At 39.4% G+C, this 17,646-nt stretch overlaps 1 protein-coding gene across 2 annotated transcripts in view; it reads right to left on the reverse strand.

The window, feature by feature from the left end:
• LOC120526378 (cytosolic phospholipase A2 gamma-like) overlaps positions 1-17,646 on the reverse strand; it is a 162,774-nt gene that overhangs the window by 46,586 nt on the left and 98,542 nt on the right. For both annotated transcript variants that reach the window (XM_039749514.1, XM_039749513.1), the window contains exon 7: positions 1,701-1,841. In XM_039749514.1, coding sequence (XP_039605448.1) covers positions 1,701-1,841 — 141 coding nt within the window. The remainder of the gene's footprint in view (positions 1-1,700; positions 1,842-17,646) is intronic.

Raw genomic sequence — 17,646 nt, forward strand, 5'->3', positions numbered from 1 at the left:
TCAAAATAAGTGCAGTGCATTCAAAAGTCATTAAATAAGTAATCCATTAAAACGAGTGTTATTGTGGAGGTTAAAATTAAATAGTACAAATCTTCTAAAAACAACAAGGTTAAAATAATGCAGGAAGCAATTCTTTAAAACAACAAAGCCCGGTGTCTTCTTTCCTGCTGCAACTCCACTATGGGCTTCTCAACAGGGGAGTCACCCTACCCGCAGCTTGCCCTCTGTCCACTCTCCTGCTGGTCGGCCGCCTTACTGATCCCTGGCTCCGGTAGGCTCTACGAACAGCGACTTGGGATTCCCCAACGACCAAGGCTCTCACACTGGGGACACCACGTCCCAAGTCCAAACACCCAGACTGCCTGCACAGCTGCATGTGAGCCTTCACTTGCTTGCTCTCCCGCACCGACTTTCTCTCTCTCCCCACTGCTTCCTGCTTTTCCCTCCTGCAACCTCCCTCCTGTCCGTCCATCTGTTCTTTCTTTCCCTTCCCCTCTATCCGACTCGCACTTCTATTTATCAAGAGGGCATAGCAGCTGTGCCAAATCAGCGGCCCTAGGAACAATCACGGATGTGGACAGTTTCTCACCTGTGCACTTAGGTTAGAAAGAAGAACCGCTTCAGCCACACTACCACGCCCCCTCACTAAGCCGCGAGAGCGGTGATTATTTATTTAAAAATGGACCTTTTGTCGTGCGCTGTGGACTCGCTACACCACAGGTTTACATCTAAGAAGATGTACTGACCTCTTCATGTTAAGTTTTGGACTTCAGAATTGTTTGGACCTTCTGGCCGTTAAGCATAGAATGGCAGCGTCCACATTTCTCAGAAAAATTTTTCTCTTAAATCACAGGCATGTAGTTAGGATATAGCGGGTTGGATAATGGATGGATGTTGATGTGAATGAGATGTGAACATAAAAAGATTTGATTTTACTGGTGTGGTACACATTATATGCATTATAGCTGCAGAAAACACAGATGAACTTGGAAGTGTGAACAAGACTATTAGTGATCATGTTGTTAATTATTATTGTAGTGGCTTTTAATATTGGATTACTGTCCAGTGTTTATGACAAGCTGGCACCCATGTTGGTACATACAATTTTTGACTCTTAAGAATAGTTTGCTTTATAAAATACATGCCAAATGGAGGCCCAAAAACAATCTTGCATACCCCTTCTAAACAGCTTGTTGTTCCCCTGTTTAGAGAAAGAAGTCGGGGACATGCACTGATTACAACACACACACCACAAAATGAACCACCCAGATTGGGATCTGAGTACAGCTGAGCAATGGATGACACCTCAGCACCACACTGAAGAGTGGGAGGTTTTTTACGTTGGCTGGAGTGCCAATCCTGCCACCAACCCCCCCAGGTTTTCCTTGCAAGTTGGTAGACCTGGGGCTGGATGCACATTAACGTCATACCCAGGACGGAGCAATTGCAGGGTAAGGGTCTTCCTCAAGGACCCAATGGAGTGGAATCACTTCTGGCATTTAATGGATTCAAATCGGCAACCTTACAATTACAGGCACACATCCCAGGCCTTAGAGCCACCACTCTGCCCTGTTTAGAGCAATAAGGCAATTAGTCGTAATTTAGTTGTGATTTTCCCAGGTCAAGCATTCTATCAAGTTCATTTGTGTTTTCAGTACTGCAGTAAACTGTTTTTATCAAATGTAAATTAATGCCCATACCTTGTAAATGACACACATCAAGCTCTGGATGACTTTTTGTCACAGTCTGGTCTTCAAATTTGCTCCCGAAGTCACATGTTTCAATAAATGCTTCGTAATATGGAAAGCCGCATTCATGGGGTGTGAATTCAAACCAAATTTCTATTACAGAAAAAAAGGAAAACAGAGAATGAAGACATTTTTAGAAAGCCTTTTGCATTAATAGCCAGGATGATGTGTTTCAGCTTTAAGGGTTTCAGAGTTTCACACCAAATTCTCTAAATGGAATCTTCCTGTCTAGTAGTATGGCATGGCAGAAACAAAAGTCCTGTGTGTTGTGGAACTGTTGTTGAGACTGAGACTATATAAATCTCAACATGTTCCAAAAGCACTTCCAAAACGTGCCCACTAGAGGAGGATCTCACCATGAAAACCCAACTAATAATAAGCACAAACAGTAAATCTTAATTAAATGAAATGTTTCTTTAATATAATGAAGATCTGTGGAGCACATGAAGCAAATGAATTGCCCCAAACACACAGGCAATCCAAAGCAAAAAAGTCAGTGATTGAGAAACATAGTCAAAAATAGAGCAATAAGGTTCAAAAACACAGAAATCCAATAAATCAAAGAGATGCAAGGTAACTCACCACTCCTTATCAAGTTTGAAATAATCAGCCAGGAACTGTGGAAGACCCTCCTGATTTATAAAGTGGAGGGCAGCTCCTGGTGATGATTAGTAGGTGGCCCTGCCTCTTGAGGTGCCACCCACAAAACACACAGAAAATAGCAAAGGCTTAGATAGTACAACAAAATCAAAAACAAGGAACAATTGAAATAATTAACAAAAGTAAAAATGAACATAAAGAACTTGAACCCCAGCTAAAATATGACACCATGGTTCACCATGATATAATACCTGTTGTAGTTGCCTACATACAGTATGTCATTTAAAATATAGCAATGTAACACAGTGCTGATTTATATTGAAGTCAAACATTACATCATGACGATAGGCAAAAACGCAGTCAAAAGATATTCAAGGTTTAGTTACACAGAAACGAGAATCAATGATCTGAATAAAAAAGGGCAAAATACAGGGGTGGGCAAAAGTAGGTTTAGAGTTGTGATTACGTAAGGCCAGCAATTTGAGTTCTTATGAGATTGTACCTGAGTGCACTGTGACATTGTAATCTTTTAAGTCAATAAAGTTAATAAAGCTATTGAGTTAATAAATCCATTGTAATAATCATAACCTGCATGTCTTTTTCAGTACAAACAACTGTAAACCCACTTTTGGCCACCCCTGTATGTTCAAAGTTAGCAGCTGTTCTCTAGTTGCAATCCCTAAATGATCAAGTATTTAAGTGCATGAAGTTATTTAACCTTCTCTTAAATAACATTTAGATGAGCTCCTTAAGCAATGATGATGAAGATGATGATGATGATGATGATGATGATGATGATGATTAAGTGCCATCAATTCATTTTTAGTCCCTGGTGACCAAATAGACCAAATGTCTCTGGCGTATCTTCTGTTCAAGTCGTTTGAGGCTGCTCACCCTTTTATCAAAATGCAGACAGCAGCCTCAATGCCACACAACGGCGACAGCAACAAAATTAAATTGATATCATAGATGGACAATTTCCCATGCACTGAGCATGAGCGGAATAACAGTTAAAGTAATATATTTAAATATAACAGATTGAATTAAAAATACTTATTCAAAAACAGAAATTAAAATTTTAAACGCTTAGGTTAATAAAATGTTGACATTGACTCTGTAGAATGGCGGTTCTCAACCTGTGGGGGAAGTAGCAAAAAAGGGGACGCCAAGATGTGAAAAAAAGAAAACAAGAATCGAAAATATGAAAAATACATCTATTGAAACCAAAGCAAATTAACTTAAACTACATTCTGATACTAGAAAAATAAATCTAGAGTTAGATAAATGTCGATAAAGTTAAGTAGGTATAATAAAACTTGTGGCGGTATATCGGCAGCAAAAAATATAGGAATAAATTTTATTAGGGTTTCAAAGAAACATTAGGGGGCGCAATTAAAACTGTTATGAAAACTGCTTGAGTCTTTTATTTTAGTTTTTTGTACATTTTTATGAGAGGAAGATCCTGCCTTTTAGATTTTTGAGCAGGCTACAGGAATAGTTGACAAAACCAAAGTATGAGGCCCAATTTGCTTGAGCCAAGGTCAAATTGCATGATTTTTTGTTTTGTGGACCACAGTCACTGATCTAATTGATGAACCACATTGGTTTAAACGACTGAAAAGCATTGGCTAGGTCATATTTAGCAATTGAGCACTGAACGTCCTGCACAGTCATGCTTTCCACTTTTTCTGACAGGCAGGAGTGAGCGGCCTGACAAAGCCAGTGCTGTACTGGTACTGTACAAATGGTTAACAGCTGCAGCAATTTCAGAAGCAATCGCAGCCCTTTTTTATTTTTTTTTTTTTCCCATTTTGTCATGGTACATATAACACAAAACATCAGACATACTAGCTTCTCTTCTGTTTGTAGGGCCAAAGCCCCAGTTTTCCTTATTTTTTGTCACTAAATCCCAAGCATTGAACTTCGGGATCAGAATTCATTGGTTGTCAGCTCTCGTGCACACAGAGTCCACCCCTATGACTAAAGGCTTGATTTCATTGGAGCAAGCTGCAGTCTAGTGGGACTGAGTCACTGGCTATGTCACATTAAGCATTCGGCTTCATGGAAGCATGCCTCCGACTCACTAGGATTACAGTATGCCACAATTCCTGGAAAGTCATCTACTGTGACATAGCCTTTAGATTTTCAAAAAGCCTTTGACTCAGTTGTCCCACACCAAAGATTAATTCTGAAATAGGAAGCTGCTGGCATCTGAGTTAACCTACAAGACTGGATCTCAAGTGGCTTAGCGGGTAGGAAACAAAGCATTAAGAGAAGAGGCGAATGGTGTCCAAAGTGGAGTCTCTCATTGGTCGGGTCCTTGGACCGTTGCATTTTCTAATTTATATTAATGATATTGACTCTGGTGTATTTAGTTAACTTGTGAAATTTGCAATTGATACGAAAATTGGAGAAATGGCAGACACTGAGGAGGCAGGAAAACTAATTCAAGAAGACTTGGAGAAGATTCAGAACTGGGTGAACACTTGGAAAATGCAGTTTGATGTAGAAAAGTGCAAATTGCTACACGTAAGTGAAAGGAACACCAGTTATAAATACAAGATGGGAGACACTGAAGTACAGCATAAGCTTCTGAAAATGATTTATGAGTTTAGGTTGATATTCTTTTATGTCATTCTCATGATATAAGCAATGTGCAATATCAATTCAAATGGCAAATAAAATGTTAGGTTATATCATAAAAAACTGTTGAAAATTAAGCTCTGATTATACAATGCACTAGTGAGGCCTGCTGCTGGAGTATGTGAATTTCCCCTTGGGATTAATAAAGTATCTATCTATTTATCTATTATATAGCACCTTTCACTATCTATCTATCTTGAGTATTGTTAGTGATTCTGGTGGTAACACTACAAGCATGACTAAGCAGCACTCCAGGTTTTCAAAATTCTAAATGGTATTAATAAAGTAGATCCACCCAAACTCTTCTGACTAAATTGTACATCGCCTAGTCGATGACAACAGTGAAAATTAAGGTGAAGGACAATTCAGACTTAAGCCAGGAAGCACTTAATTTTAACTAGAGTTGAGGAAACCTGGAACAAACTACCAACACATGGAGTTGGAGCAGAAAGCTTGACAACTTTTAAGAAGGATTGGCATGAGATGTTGAGGCAGCTTAGCTATTAGATAAACAAACAAGTGACAAACAGACTGAATGGTCTCCTCTCGATTGTGAAATTTCTTATTCTTTATGTTCTTTTGGTATCAGGTGAGTTAATAGTAAAAGTAAAAAGAATGCAAAGACAGCAAAATATATTAAAATGGATAAAAAAGGAAAAGGAGCTTCACAAGCAACACATGGCTCTGTGAATAAACTACACTAAAGCAACCTTCAAAATGGATTATCCGCAGGTTACAGTAATTCACTGTTTCTCTGACACCATACTATATCACCATAGAGCCTCAATGACTTGCTTTCCATTGTGGTGCAACAGCCAACAATTGTACCTTGAGATATCGTCAGAGAGTTTATCTCTTCATTTGTTACTTTTCAATAATTTCACGTTTAAACAATTAGACTTAGACCACAGCCAACAATTAATAAGAGTACATTAGTCAATGAAATGATTAAATCACCTGAGATGGAATCTTCTACCTATGAAGACTACTGAGCCAATACAGACATGTATTAAAATTCAACAGGATCGTTCAGATGCACCATCCCAGGAACTAAAGCCGTTTCAACAACATCGAGTAACACTTTCTTATATTTGACTGCACTGCGACGCAACACAACTGGGAGCATCCAGAGTGGGCCAACATACTGCTACCGTTCTTAAAGGATGAGACACTTAGGACCTACTATCACCTCAGGGAGCAAGAGGCCACCAATTATGATAAGCTCAAGAGCAGAGGTACTCAAACTCTACAGCACCTCAGTGTTATGTCAAGATTGGAAGTTTGACCCTGAGCAGCCCTCCCATCCGCAAGCATTTGATTTATAGATTAAAGCAGGACTATGAATAACTTAAAAATTAATAACTTAAAACAGGTAGTGGAGCAAGTAACTTTTGGTCAATGCCCTTGCCGGCCTTTTCATCCAGCTGGTCCATAGACAAGCGTACAAAAATATGGACGCTCACATAGATACCCTCGAGTGTCACTAGGTGGCTGCTCAGGCCAAACAGGATGTGTTGCACATCATGAGCCTGCAATGAGACTCAAGGGAAAGTACACAACTCCCCTGTGTTGTTTCAAGAAGGGACAGGAAGGTCAGGCATACCATCCTTAGCTGCCCTCAACTCAGCAAGCCAATGGGCTGCAGGTAGGTGAAAGGAGAGGGGTACTGTGCCGTTGCTAACCCCTTGTCTTTTTCCTCTACAAGAGTGGTATTGGTTAATGGGCACAGGGTTACCGAACTTATAGATTCTGGCAGCAACATTGCTATTGTCACTTGCCCTTATGTGTTACTATGACAGTGGCTTAGAGGAAGGACCAGCCTAACCTGCATTCACAGCGAAACCTGATGGTATCAGTCTGCCACTTGCTTCATCAATTATGACAGTACCTTAAGGGTGCTGCAGGTGCACCACAACCCACCTTACGCTTTAATACTGGAGCAAGACTCGTCTGAAAAGAAAAGCAGTTTAACACAAACCACTCCAGTATAATCTTTGGGCCTTGTTATGGACAGATAATCCACCCCAAACTGTCTCCACTCCAAGCTCACAGCCTGTTGCAAAAGGTCATGTTTTCACTCAGCGTGATGTAGTGGAGACCACAACATTGCCGGAAACATCTTCAACTGACACTGCACTGTCGGGGTCTGAAACTCTGCCCATGGAGGTCAGCCAAGATATTCTTACCAAGTTACATTTTCGGTTCAGACAAACTCTGGATTCTTTTTAAATGGAGCAATGGAATGATGATTCCCTTAAATCTGCTAATGATGCAGTGGTGTCGGTAAATGGTCAATACATCAACCTTCCCATGCCATCAAGACCCCACTTTGTTATTAATAACAATCTACTTTATCAGGTAGCTGAGCACGAGGGGGAGGCGAGGTCAATATTGCTAGTCCAGCTGACTTACTGGCAGCAGGTCTGAGGACCAGCTCATCTCCTAGGTGCCCATCTGAGGGCCGACAAAATACTAGAGCTCCGCTTTTATTGACCGGGAATCAACGAGGTGGTCCGTTGCTTCTATACTTCCTGTCTGGAGTGTTAGTTGGGACAGATTCCTAAAAAAGACAGTGCTTTGCTGATTCCCATCCTCTTATTTGAAATTCCCTTTGAGCGAATAGAGGTGGACATTGCAAGGCCCCTAGATCCCTTGGCAAACGGATATAAGTACATCCTGGTCCTCGTATATTGCATTACTCATTATGCTACAATTGGTAAAGCTGGCCTCTGGATTCATCCAAAGAAATGTTTCTTTGGGTTAGAGGAGGCCATATAATTGGGCTACCTAGTGGGCAGGGGCACAGTGAGACCACAGTGTTCAAAAGTCGATGCCAAACTAAAGTGGTTTAGTAGGAAGACCAAGAGATAAGTCCAAGCCTTTTTTGGATTGAGTGGCACCCTTGATAAATTTAATAAAGAAAGGGAACCTGAATAATGTGGCATGGGATGAAAAAGTCAATACTGAATTTCTTGACCTAAAGGAAGGCCGTAATGTCAGAACTGGTTTTGATGGCTCCAAACTTTTCTTTGCATATATAGTATATAAACTGCTCAAAAAAATTAAAGGAACACTTTCAAAACACATCAGATCTCAATAGAAAAAAAAATCCTGCTGGAAATCTTTATTGAGGCATCGGATGGACTGAAACATAATTGTCCCAGAGGTGTTCTATTGGATTGAGGTCAGGCGAGCGTGCTGGCCAGTCAATAGTATCATTTCCTTCATCCTCTTGCCACATGAGGCCGGGCATTGTCGTACATCAGGAGGATCCCAGGACCAACTGTATCAGCAAAGGGCCTGACAATGGGTCCAAGGATTTCATCTTGATACCTTATGGCAGTCAAAGTGCCATTGTCTACCCTGTAGGGTCTGTGCATCCCTCCATGGACATGCCTCCCCATACCATCATTGACCCCCCACCAAACCATTCATGCTGAATGATGTTACAGGCAGCATAACAATCTCCACTGCTTCTCCAGACCCTTTCACATCTGTCACATGTGCTCAGGGTGAACCTGCTTTCATCTGTGAAAAGCACAGGGCACCAATGGTGGACAATTCTTGGTATTCTATGGCAAATGCCAATTGAGCTCTACGGTGCCAGGCAGTGAGCACAGTGCCTACTAGAGGATGTCGGGCCCTCAGGCCACCCTCATAAAGCCTGTTTCTGATTGTTTGGTCAGAGACATTCACACCAGTGGCCTGTTGGAGGTCATTTTGTAGGGCTCTGGCAGTGCTCATCCTGTTCCTCCTTGCCCGGCCCTGCTGATGGGTTGACCTTCTACTGCCCTGTCCAGCTCTCCTAGAGTAACTGCCTATCTCCTGGAATCTCCTTCATGCCCTTGAGACTACTGGGAAACACAGCAAACCTTCTGACAATGGCACATGGTATTGATGTGCCATCCTGGAGAAGTTGGACTACCTGTGCCACCTCTGTAGGGACCAGGTATCACCTCATGCTGCCAGTAATGACACTGACCGTAGCCAAATACAAAACGAGTGGAAAAACAGATGAGGAGGGAAAAATGTCAGTGGCCTCCACTTAAAGGGTTCCTTTAATCTTTTTGATCAGTATATACATATATATATTGTGAGTGATGGCTGGCAGTTTATCCCGGCCAGCACCTCAAGGCCGCTAGAATGAGTCCTCCCTGCAACATGGAGGTGCCCGGAGTTCCCGTAGGGCATCATGGACAATGGAATTCAGCTTTACAGCCCTGCTGAATACCGTGTGGGCCACCAGGGAACGCTGCAGGGAGACACGATTGTTTCTATTATAGCCTATTATAAGAGTTTTCATTTGACCCGGAAGTGCTATGGAATCACATGGACTGAGGGACAGAAGCACTTCTGGGTCAAGGACTATTTAAAGGACTGTGGGAAACCCAGCAGACTGAGCTGGAGTTGGGAGGAGATGTGACGGAGCTGCTGGGAGGAGAGGAGGATTGATTATTAGTGTTATTGTATTGCTTATTGTTTATTATTGAGTATTGTGGAGGTGGAGGTGCTTTGTGTGCACTATTGAAGAAATTAAATTCATTTTTGATACTTTTACCTGGTGTCTGGACATGTTGTCTGTGGGATACACGGGGCAACAGCGACCCCTAGTGTCACAATATATATATTGTATATAGTGTTTTTATTTATATAACACACTCTACTGATACTGTGGTGGGCTGGCGCCCTGCCCGGGGTTTGTTTCCTGCCTTGTGCACTGTGTTGGCTGGGATTGGCTCCAGCAGACCCCTGTGACCCTCTAGTAAGGATATAGTGGGTTGGATATTGGATGGATGGACTCTGCTGGTAGATGTAATTACATTTTGTAGCTGTACTGTTGTATTTTGACACCGCTCAGTGTTACAAAAATATTTAATAAACATAAATGTGATTTTAGATCCCTGATGAAAAAAAAAACATAAAAATTTGAAATGTTCCAGGTTTTTTCTGCATGGACAGTGGAGAGAGACAATGATTTGAGCAGGAACAGGAAAGAAGAATTAAGGTCTGAAATGTGCTGGCATCCAATAGTTTCCACAACAGTGTCTGTCTTTCCCAGCTCTTAAAGGAGGTTGATATTTTTGTTTGGCTGGCATCTCAGGGATCTGTTCAAGAATGCAAGATTAGTGTGAAGTCTGGTTAATATAAGTTGGGATTCACAACAGTCTGGTTAATTCCATTCCAGAAAACCTGAATTTAGCCAAACTTGTGTTTCTGGAGAAAATTAAGCAAGACATTTGATATCCATGAGGCCAAAGATGCAGATAATTTGGTAATCATGCTTTTTGGAATGGGATTGAGATTTTCCTGTTCCAGTAAGAAAAATCTGACAAAATCCAGCTCAATTACTGGGGCAACTGTTGCTCAGAAAAAGAGCAAGTTTAAGGCGAAGGGTTAATGCTTTGATTTTGCAATAATTAAGGAGTAGACTAACCAATCATAGGATCAAATGTCCTATTAGAAATTTTGATCTCAGCCGCACTGCACAGAAGCAAAAAAAAAAAAAAAAGACAAAGAAATGTTAAAAATATCCTGTCCCTTCTTGAAGGAACAATCAACACAGAATCCGAACAACTTTAGTAGATTCTGCCCAGACAAACGTAATCAGACCCTGATCAAACATTCTGACATGTCCAGAGACGTTTCTGCACGAATACTACCATTTTACATCCCAGGCTTTGAATCTCATCCTTGGAGGAAGCTCGCCCTCATGTGGTACATCAGAGGTATGAGCTCTTTTATTCAAGCACATTCTCTGAATTAAACTCTTTACTGCTGCAGAAAGCTGAATTTGTGATTCACTGCACCAGGGCTAGGAAGTCATGTGTCTGGAGTTTAGTCTAGTAAGTTACTGGCATTGAGATTATGGGAATCTGATGGTTGTGAAACTATTTCTTCTATTAACAAACTAACATCCCCTTGAATATAAATAATACTACCCCAAATCAGAAAAAGTTGGGACAGTATGGATAATGTAAATAAACAAAAAATAAATAAATAATAATAAAAATAATAAAGGCAGTGATTCTTACATTTTCTTTGACTTAATTTCGTTGCAGACAGATATTTCATGTGTTGTTTGCTCCCCTTCATTTCATCTGTTAATATACATCTACCTAGCATTTCAAGTCTATAACACATTCCAAAAAAAGTTGGGACTTTAAAGTATTTACCACTTTGTAATGTCGCCATCTCATTGTCATTTTTCCACTGAGGGAACCAAGCGATGAAACATTTCAGGTGTTATTTTGTCCCATTCTTCCGGCAAACATGTCTTAAGGTGTGCAACATTATGGGGTTGTTGCTGTCACATTTTTCTTTTCAAAATTCTCCACACATTCTCTGTTTGGGTCAGGTGAGGACTGCAGGCAGGCCAGTCCAGGAACTGCCACCTCTTCTTCTGCAGCAATGCCTTTGCCATGTGTGCAGACTTTGGTTTTGCATTACCTTGTTGAAAAATGCATGATGTTCCTGGAAAACATGTCATCTTGAAGGTAGCATATGTTCCTCTAAAATCTAAGTGTACTTTTCTGAACTAATGCTGCCATCACAGAAGTATAAATGACCTTTGCCAAGGGCTCTGACACAACCCCACACCATGACAGACCCTGGCTTTTGCTCTTGTTGCCGATAACAGTCTGGATGGTCCTTTTCGGCTTTAGTCCATAGCACGTGGCATCCATTTTTTCCAAAAAAGATCTGGAATACTCATTTGTCTGAGCACAGTACATGTTGCTACTGTGTTGTGTCCAGCCCAGATGCCTCCAAGCCCGCTTCTGGACATGGTTAACATAAGGTTTCTTTTTAGCACAGTAAGTTTGAAGTGGTATTTGTGAATGTAGTTCTGTATTGAATATAGGAATATTTCAGACAAAAATAAATAAATAAATGTGCAATAAAATAAAGGTACAATGATGAGACTGAAGTTATTTGGTTGGTTACTCTCACAAGTTTATAGTTTTAACCTGTGAGAGCTAGCAGACACTTCAAAGTGTTGAAACACTTTGGGCCACTTTTACCTGTTTTGTAATAAGAGACATCTCTTGTTTAAATTAAATTTTGCTTAGCCCAATGTGTGTAAAATAATCACATTACCAGGTAAACCTGGCACACATTGCTTAAAATACATTGGCTCATCTAACTTATGACAGTTTTCTGACAAGAAGCACACTTCGGTTAAATTGCAGTTGGGTTTAGGGTTAAACCATTCTGCTCGTTATCATAAAACTGCTAAATATATGATGGTCAAATGAGATTAAAACCTTTTACAGTGCCTGCTACAAGTGTCACAGATCATTGTGGTATATAAGTTTGCCACTGATTAGAGCTGTAAAGTTTGAAAAAGTAGATGCAAATATGCACGTGACTTTAGACTCATAAAACAAGGGTCAGATATTCAGTTCAAAATATTAGTTGGCACTACAGCCTCTTGTATCCGGCAAAACTTAAAGTGGAATGGCAAGGTCATTTCTATGTCTTCGTCAGCAAGGAAGAAGCAGAAAAGGAATTAAGAAAGCTGATCCCGGGACTATTCTGATACATAATAGTGAGTCATGGCGGTTAATGATAAAGCAAGGATTAATAATCTACTGTCTGATCTATTCGTTTTAAAATACGGGTTTTTATCAACATATATTCTCATTATTACTTAGTATTACTAGGGCGCTATCTGCTTATGTTTTATTGTGCTTAATTACTTTTTCTTTCTTTTTTTTTTATTCTCATTACTTCATCTCTACCCTAAACGAGACTGTTCAATATCATACCCTTGGATTATTGCTATCACTGCATTAAGACTTGTTATGCTTATTTTGGACACATCTTTAACACCATCACCCGGGTTTATTATCTGGGTGTATCATCTTAATGCACTAAAATTGCTGAAGACTATATATATATATATATATTTTAAATGCAAAATTCTTTTTTTTTTCTTTTTAAAGACTATATTGGTAATAGATATCTCTATCTTTTAACCCTAAAACGCCGCTGCATTGGGGCTTGTTGTGCTTTGGACGTGCTCTGTCTCTGGGTATGTCAGAGGACTGGGACTGCGTGAAGTGGGTTTTAGCTTCACTTGGGGAGGCAAAAAGGGAGGGTGGGGGTTAAGGGGGGAGAGAAAGAGAGCAGGCTTGATCTATACCTAATCTATCCTCTCAATCTTTATAATTATAACTACCAACGTAATAATAAGCTGCGTGGCAACAACTCTAGAGGAAATAGGAAATTAAGGCCGAAGCTTTCTCACTTCCAGTTAAGACTATAAAATGACATCAAAAACTCAGAATCAGTGTCTCCACGATGGGACAGTTAACTTCGTAAGCTGGAATGTTAAAGGCCTGAATCACAAATTAAAGAGAAAGAAAGTACTTTCTCACCTAACAGGTCTAAACGCTAAAATAGTATTTTTACAGGAAACCCACTTACTAAGTAAGGATCAGTTCCGGCTGCAAAAAGACCAAATGTTCCATTCCAGTTTTACAAAGAAAACTAGAGGTGGTGGGAATTCTCCTACATAGAACAGTACCATTTGTAGCATCAGATGTAGTATTGGATCCTGAAGGGAGATATGTAATGGTCATGGGAGACTTATCTAACTGTAAAATGATTTTGATAAATGTTTATGCACCTAATGTTGATGATAAGGAATTTATACAAAATGTATTTGCATCCATTCCCAATCTAAACACTCATAAAGTTATAATGGCTGGGGACCTTAATTGTGTTTTAAATCCACTTTTAGATAGGACTTCCTCCACAGGGGGAACGGCAACTAACACTGCAAAGATAATTACAAAGTTTATAACTGATCACAACTTATCAGACCTCTGGAGGTTTTTAAACCCAAATTCAAGAACATATTCTTTCTACTCACCAGTACATCATTGCTTCTCAAGGATTGATTATTTCTTTATAGATAATAACTTCTTGCCTATGATCAAATCTTGCGAATACGATGCTATTGTTATTTCTGACCATGCAGATGGCATCTCAACCCGCTTCTATTAGCAGACGAGAATTGTACATAATTTATATCCAAACAAATCAAATTCTTTCTAGAGACAAATACATCACCCGAGATCTCTGCAGGAATACTCTGGGAAACTCTTAAGGCCTTCTTAAAGGTGATTAGCAGAGAAGGACTGGAACAGAAAATCTCATTATATACAGATAATATGGTACTGTATATATCGGACCCAGAAAACTCTGTGCCTGCAGTCTTAGCAGCACTCACAGAATTTCAAAAGATCTCTGGTCTCAGAATTAATCTGAATAAAAGTGTACTCTTTCCAGTGAATTCTCAAGCATATAATATTAGATTAGACACCCTACCTTTTATCATTGCAGAACAGTTTAAATACCTCGGGGTAAACATCACAAGTAAACATAAAGCTCTTTATCAACAAAACTTCGCCGTCTGCATAGAAAAAATTAAACAAGACTTGCATAGATGGTCAACCCTTCATCTCACTCTAGCTGGAAGAATTAACACTGTTAAGATGAATATTGTTCCTAAACTCCTTCTTTATTTAAAAACATTCCAATATACATTAATAAATCATTCTTTAGGCAATTAGATTCAACAATAACCTCATTTATTTGGAATTCAAAACATCCACGCATCAAAAGAGCGACCCTACAAAGACAAAAGGCAGAAGGCGGCATGGCTCTACCTAACTTCCAGTTTTATTACTGGGCAGCAAATATACAGGCGATGAGAACCTGGACACAAATAGAAGAACATATACAGGCTTGGACCGCAATAGAAGTAAAATCCTGCAGTACTTCTTTGTATTCCCTGCTCTGCGCTCCAATAAACACACGTTATCGACAATACACTAATAACCCAATTGTGCTCCACTCACTTAGAATATGGAACCAATGTAGAAAGCATTTTAAGACAGAGAAGCTTCTATCTGTGGCACCCCTGCAAGAGAACCACCTCTTTCAACCTTCACAAACATATGCAGTTTTAATATCTGGAAAAAATTGGAATTAACTTGCTTAGAGATCTTTATATAGACAACGTCTTTGCATCCTATGAACAATTACATTCCAAATGTAACATTCCAGCTACACATTTCTTTCACTATCTTCAAATCAGGAACTTTGTTAAACAGAACCTTCCAGATTTTCCTCATCTTGCACCCTCATCCATGCTGGAAAAAATATTGCTCAATCTCAAGGACTTTGACTCCATCTCTACAATATATAAAATCATTTTACAATCCCTCCCTTTTAAAGATCCAAGAGGACACCGGGAAAAAGATCTCTCAATTAATATATCAGAAAAGGAGTGGAAAGTAGCAATGCAGAGAATTCACTCGAGCTCCATATGCACAAAGCATACAATTATACAACTTAAAATTATATATCGAGCACATCTGTCTCGACTAAAACTCTCCAAAATGTTTCCAGGACATGATCCAACCTGTGAACGTTGCAACCAAGTCCCAGCCTCACTGGGTCACATGTTTTGGGCCTGCACCAAATTAACATTATTCTGGACAAAAATTTTTAATTACCTTTCAGACAGCCTTGGACTCACAATCCCTCCTAACCCATTAACAGATGTGTTTGGTGGTCTTCCAGAGGGGCTTAAAGTGGAGAAGGACAAACAAATCGTGATTGCATTCACTACACTGTTGGCACGCAGACTTATTCTGATAAACTGGAAGAACCCAAACTCTCCTCTTTTAAGTCAGTGGGAAACCGATGTGTTATACTATTTAAAATTGGAAAAAATCAAATACTCATTTAGAGGATCCGTACAGACTTTTTTTAAAATATGGCAGGATCTAATCAGTAATATTTTAAAATAAGTTCATGAAGCATAGAGAATTTATTAATTTAGGTATGTTTTAAAGCTGTAAAATTTTCACGCCGTTTGACTTGCTCTCTCTCTCAAGGGTGGAGATCGATCTGTTCTTAACTCAATTTTTCTTTTGATTGCTTTGTATGGATTGCAATAAAATTAATAAAAAATATATATATATATATTAGTTGGAACTGCTTTGGGCTTTCCATGTCAAAGTGTCTAAACCAGATTCAGTCCTGGAGGGCCACAGTGGCGGTGGGTTTTTGTTCCAATCCAACTGCTTAATAAGAAGCACTTATTGCTCAAGTAACACTTCTGCTTCACATTACTTGTCTCACTCGTTAAGATTTTGAACCCTTATTGCTTATTTTAGTCTTAAGCAGCTGTAGTCTTGGTTTTTAATTGCTCCTTATTAGTAATAAGATGCAAATGACAAAAGAAACCAACATTTCCCCATTTAGCTTGTTTCCATTTACACCTGTGTGTATTTATCATGCACTATTGGGTCTAATTAAATACTTGGAAGGAAAGTGAAGAGAAAAAAGTGAAGGACTGAGAATTACTCATCCGGTTTTAGCCTTCAAATCATTTGGATGATATCCTTAGAAAGGAAAACAAATCTTAGACATGAGAATGACCTGACATGACAGAAGCACTAACAAGCCATGAAATTAAATAATTGACAGGGATTTGTTTTTAATTAAGCAACTGGGTTGGAGCAAAAACCTGCAACCACTGCGGCCCTCCAGGACTGAATCTGCCCACCCGTGGTCTAAACTGATACAGCCGGTGCAGCTCACAACATCTCGTACAAGGCTCATTTGCCTTGTAATTGTCTTCTCTGATACACCATAGAGATCTGCAATCTGTCATAATTTTAAACAGCATAAAATAAAGTGATCTATTGACTCAGCTGTAATGTCAAAGGATGTGCATCTAGGGCAGGTCACTTTGTCACCTGTACTGGCGAGTAGCCTTGTCCGTTGCAGAACATCTTTGATGTTTTCAAAAATAGTTTAATTGATATCGTAGTATAAAAGGGTTACCGACATTGTAATTTCTTCTGATAAATCTTCAGTCATTTTCTCTGAAATACATGGTAACTTCAACAGAATCGATTTCATGAGCAGGAGCAGAGGTGGGTAGATTAGCCAAAAGTAAGAATAGCGTTACTTCAAAATAATATTACTCAAGTAGAAATAAAAAGTAGTCATCCAAAAAATTACTCAAGTAAGAGTAAAAAAGTATTTGATGAAAAGACTACTCAAGTACTGAGTAACTGTTTGATCATAATAAATGATTTATTTTTTAGAAATGTTGTAATAAGACAGACAAAAAAATAAAATAATGTGCAAATTCTGCTATTTCCAAATAATAAAATAAAAAAATGAGTAAAAATAAATTACATCTTGGAGGAACGCATATGTATTCGCTTTGAGGCAGTCTTTAAAGATATGGTGGGTAAAATTGAAGAGCACATTCAGGAAACCTCGTCTGAACTGAGCACACTTGCTGATCAACTGGAGGATGTCAAGGAGACATTCACGACTCGGATTGAATTAGCTGAAAATCCAGCTGCCAGTGCTGAAGAAAAAGCAACAACTGCCAGCTCCGAATGCAAAAAACTCGGAGACAGACTTGCTGCTTTGGAAGATGGAAGCAGAAGGAATAATATTAGAATCGAAGGTCTACCTGAGAATCGAGAAAGTCCAAACCCAGTGAAATTTGCAGTTGAACTATTTTCTAAAATAATTGGAGAGGACTTTAAAGCAGACCTAGATCTTTTATTATTCGCTTCGAGAGATTATTATTTAAGCTAGAGGTATGAAAATAACC

This window comes from Polypterus senegalus, chromosome 3, assembly GCF_016835505.1.
Source record: "Polypterus senegalus isolate Bchr_013 chromosome 3, ASM1683550v1, whole genome shotgun sequence".
In the NCBI taxonomy this organism is placed as follows: domain Eukaryota; kingdom Metazoa; phylum Chordata; class Cladistia; order Polypteriformes; family Polypteridae; genus Polypterus; species Polypterus senegalus.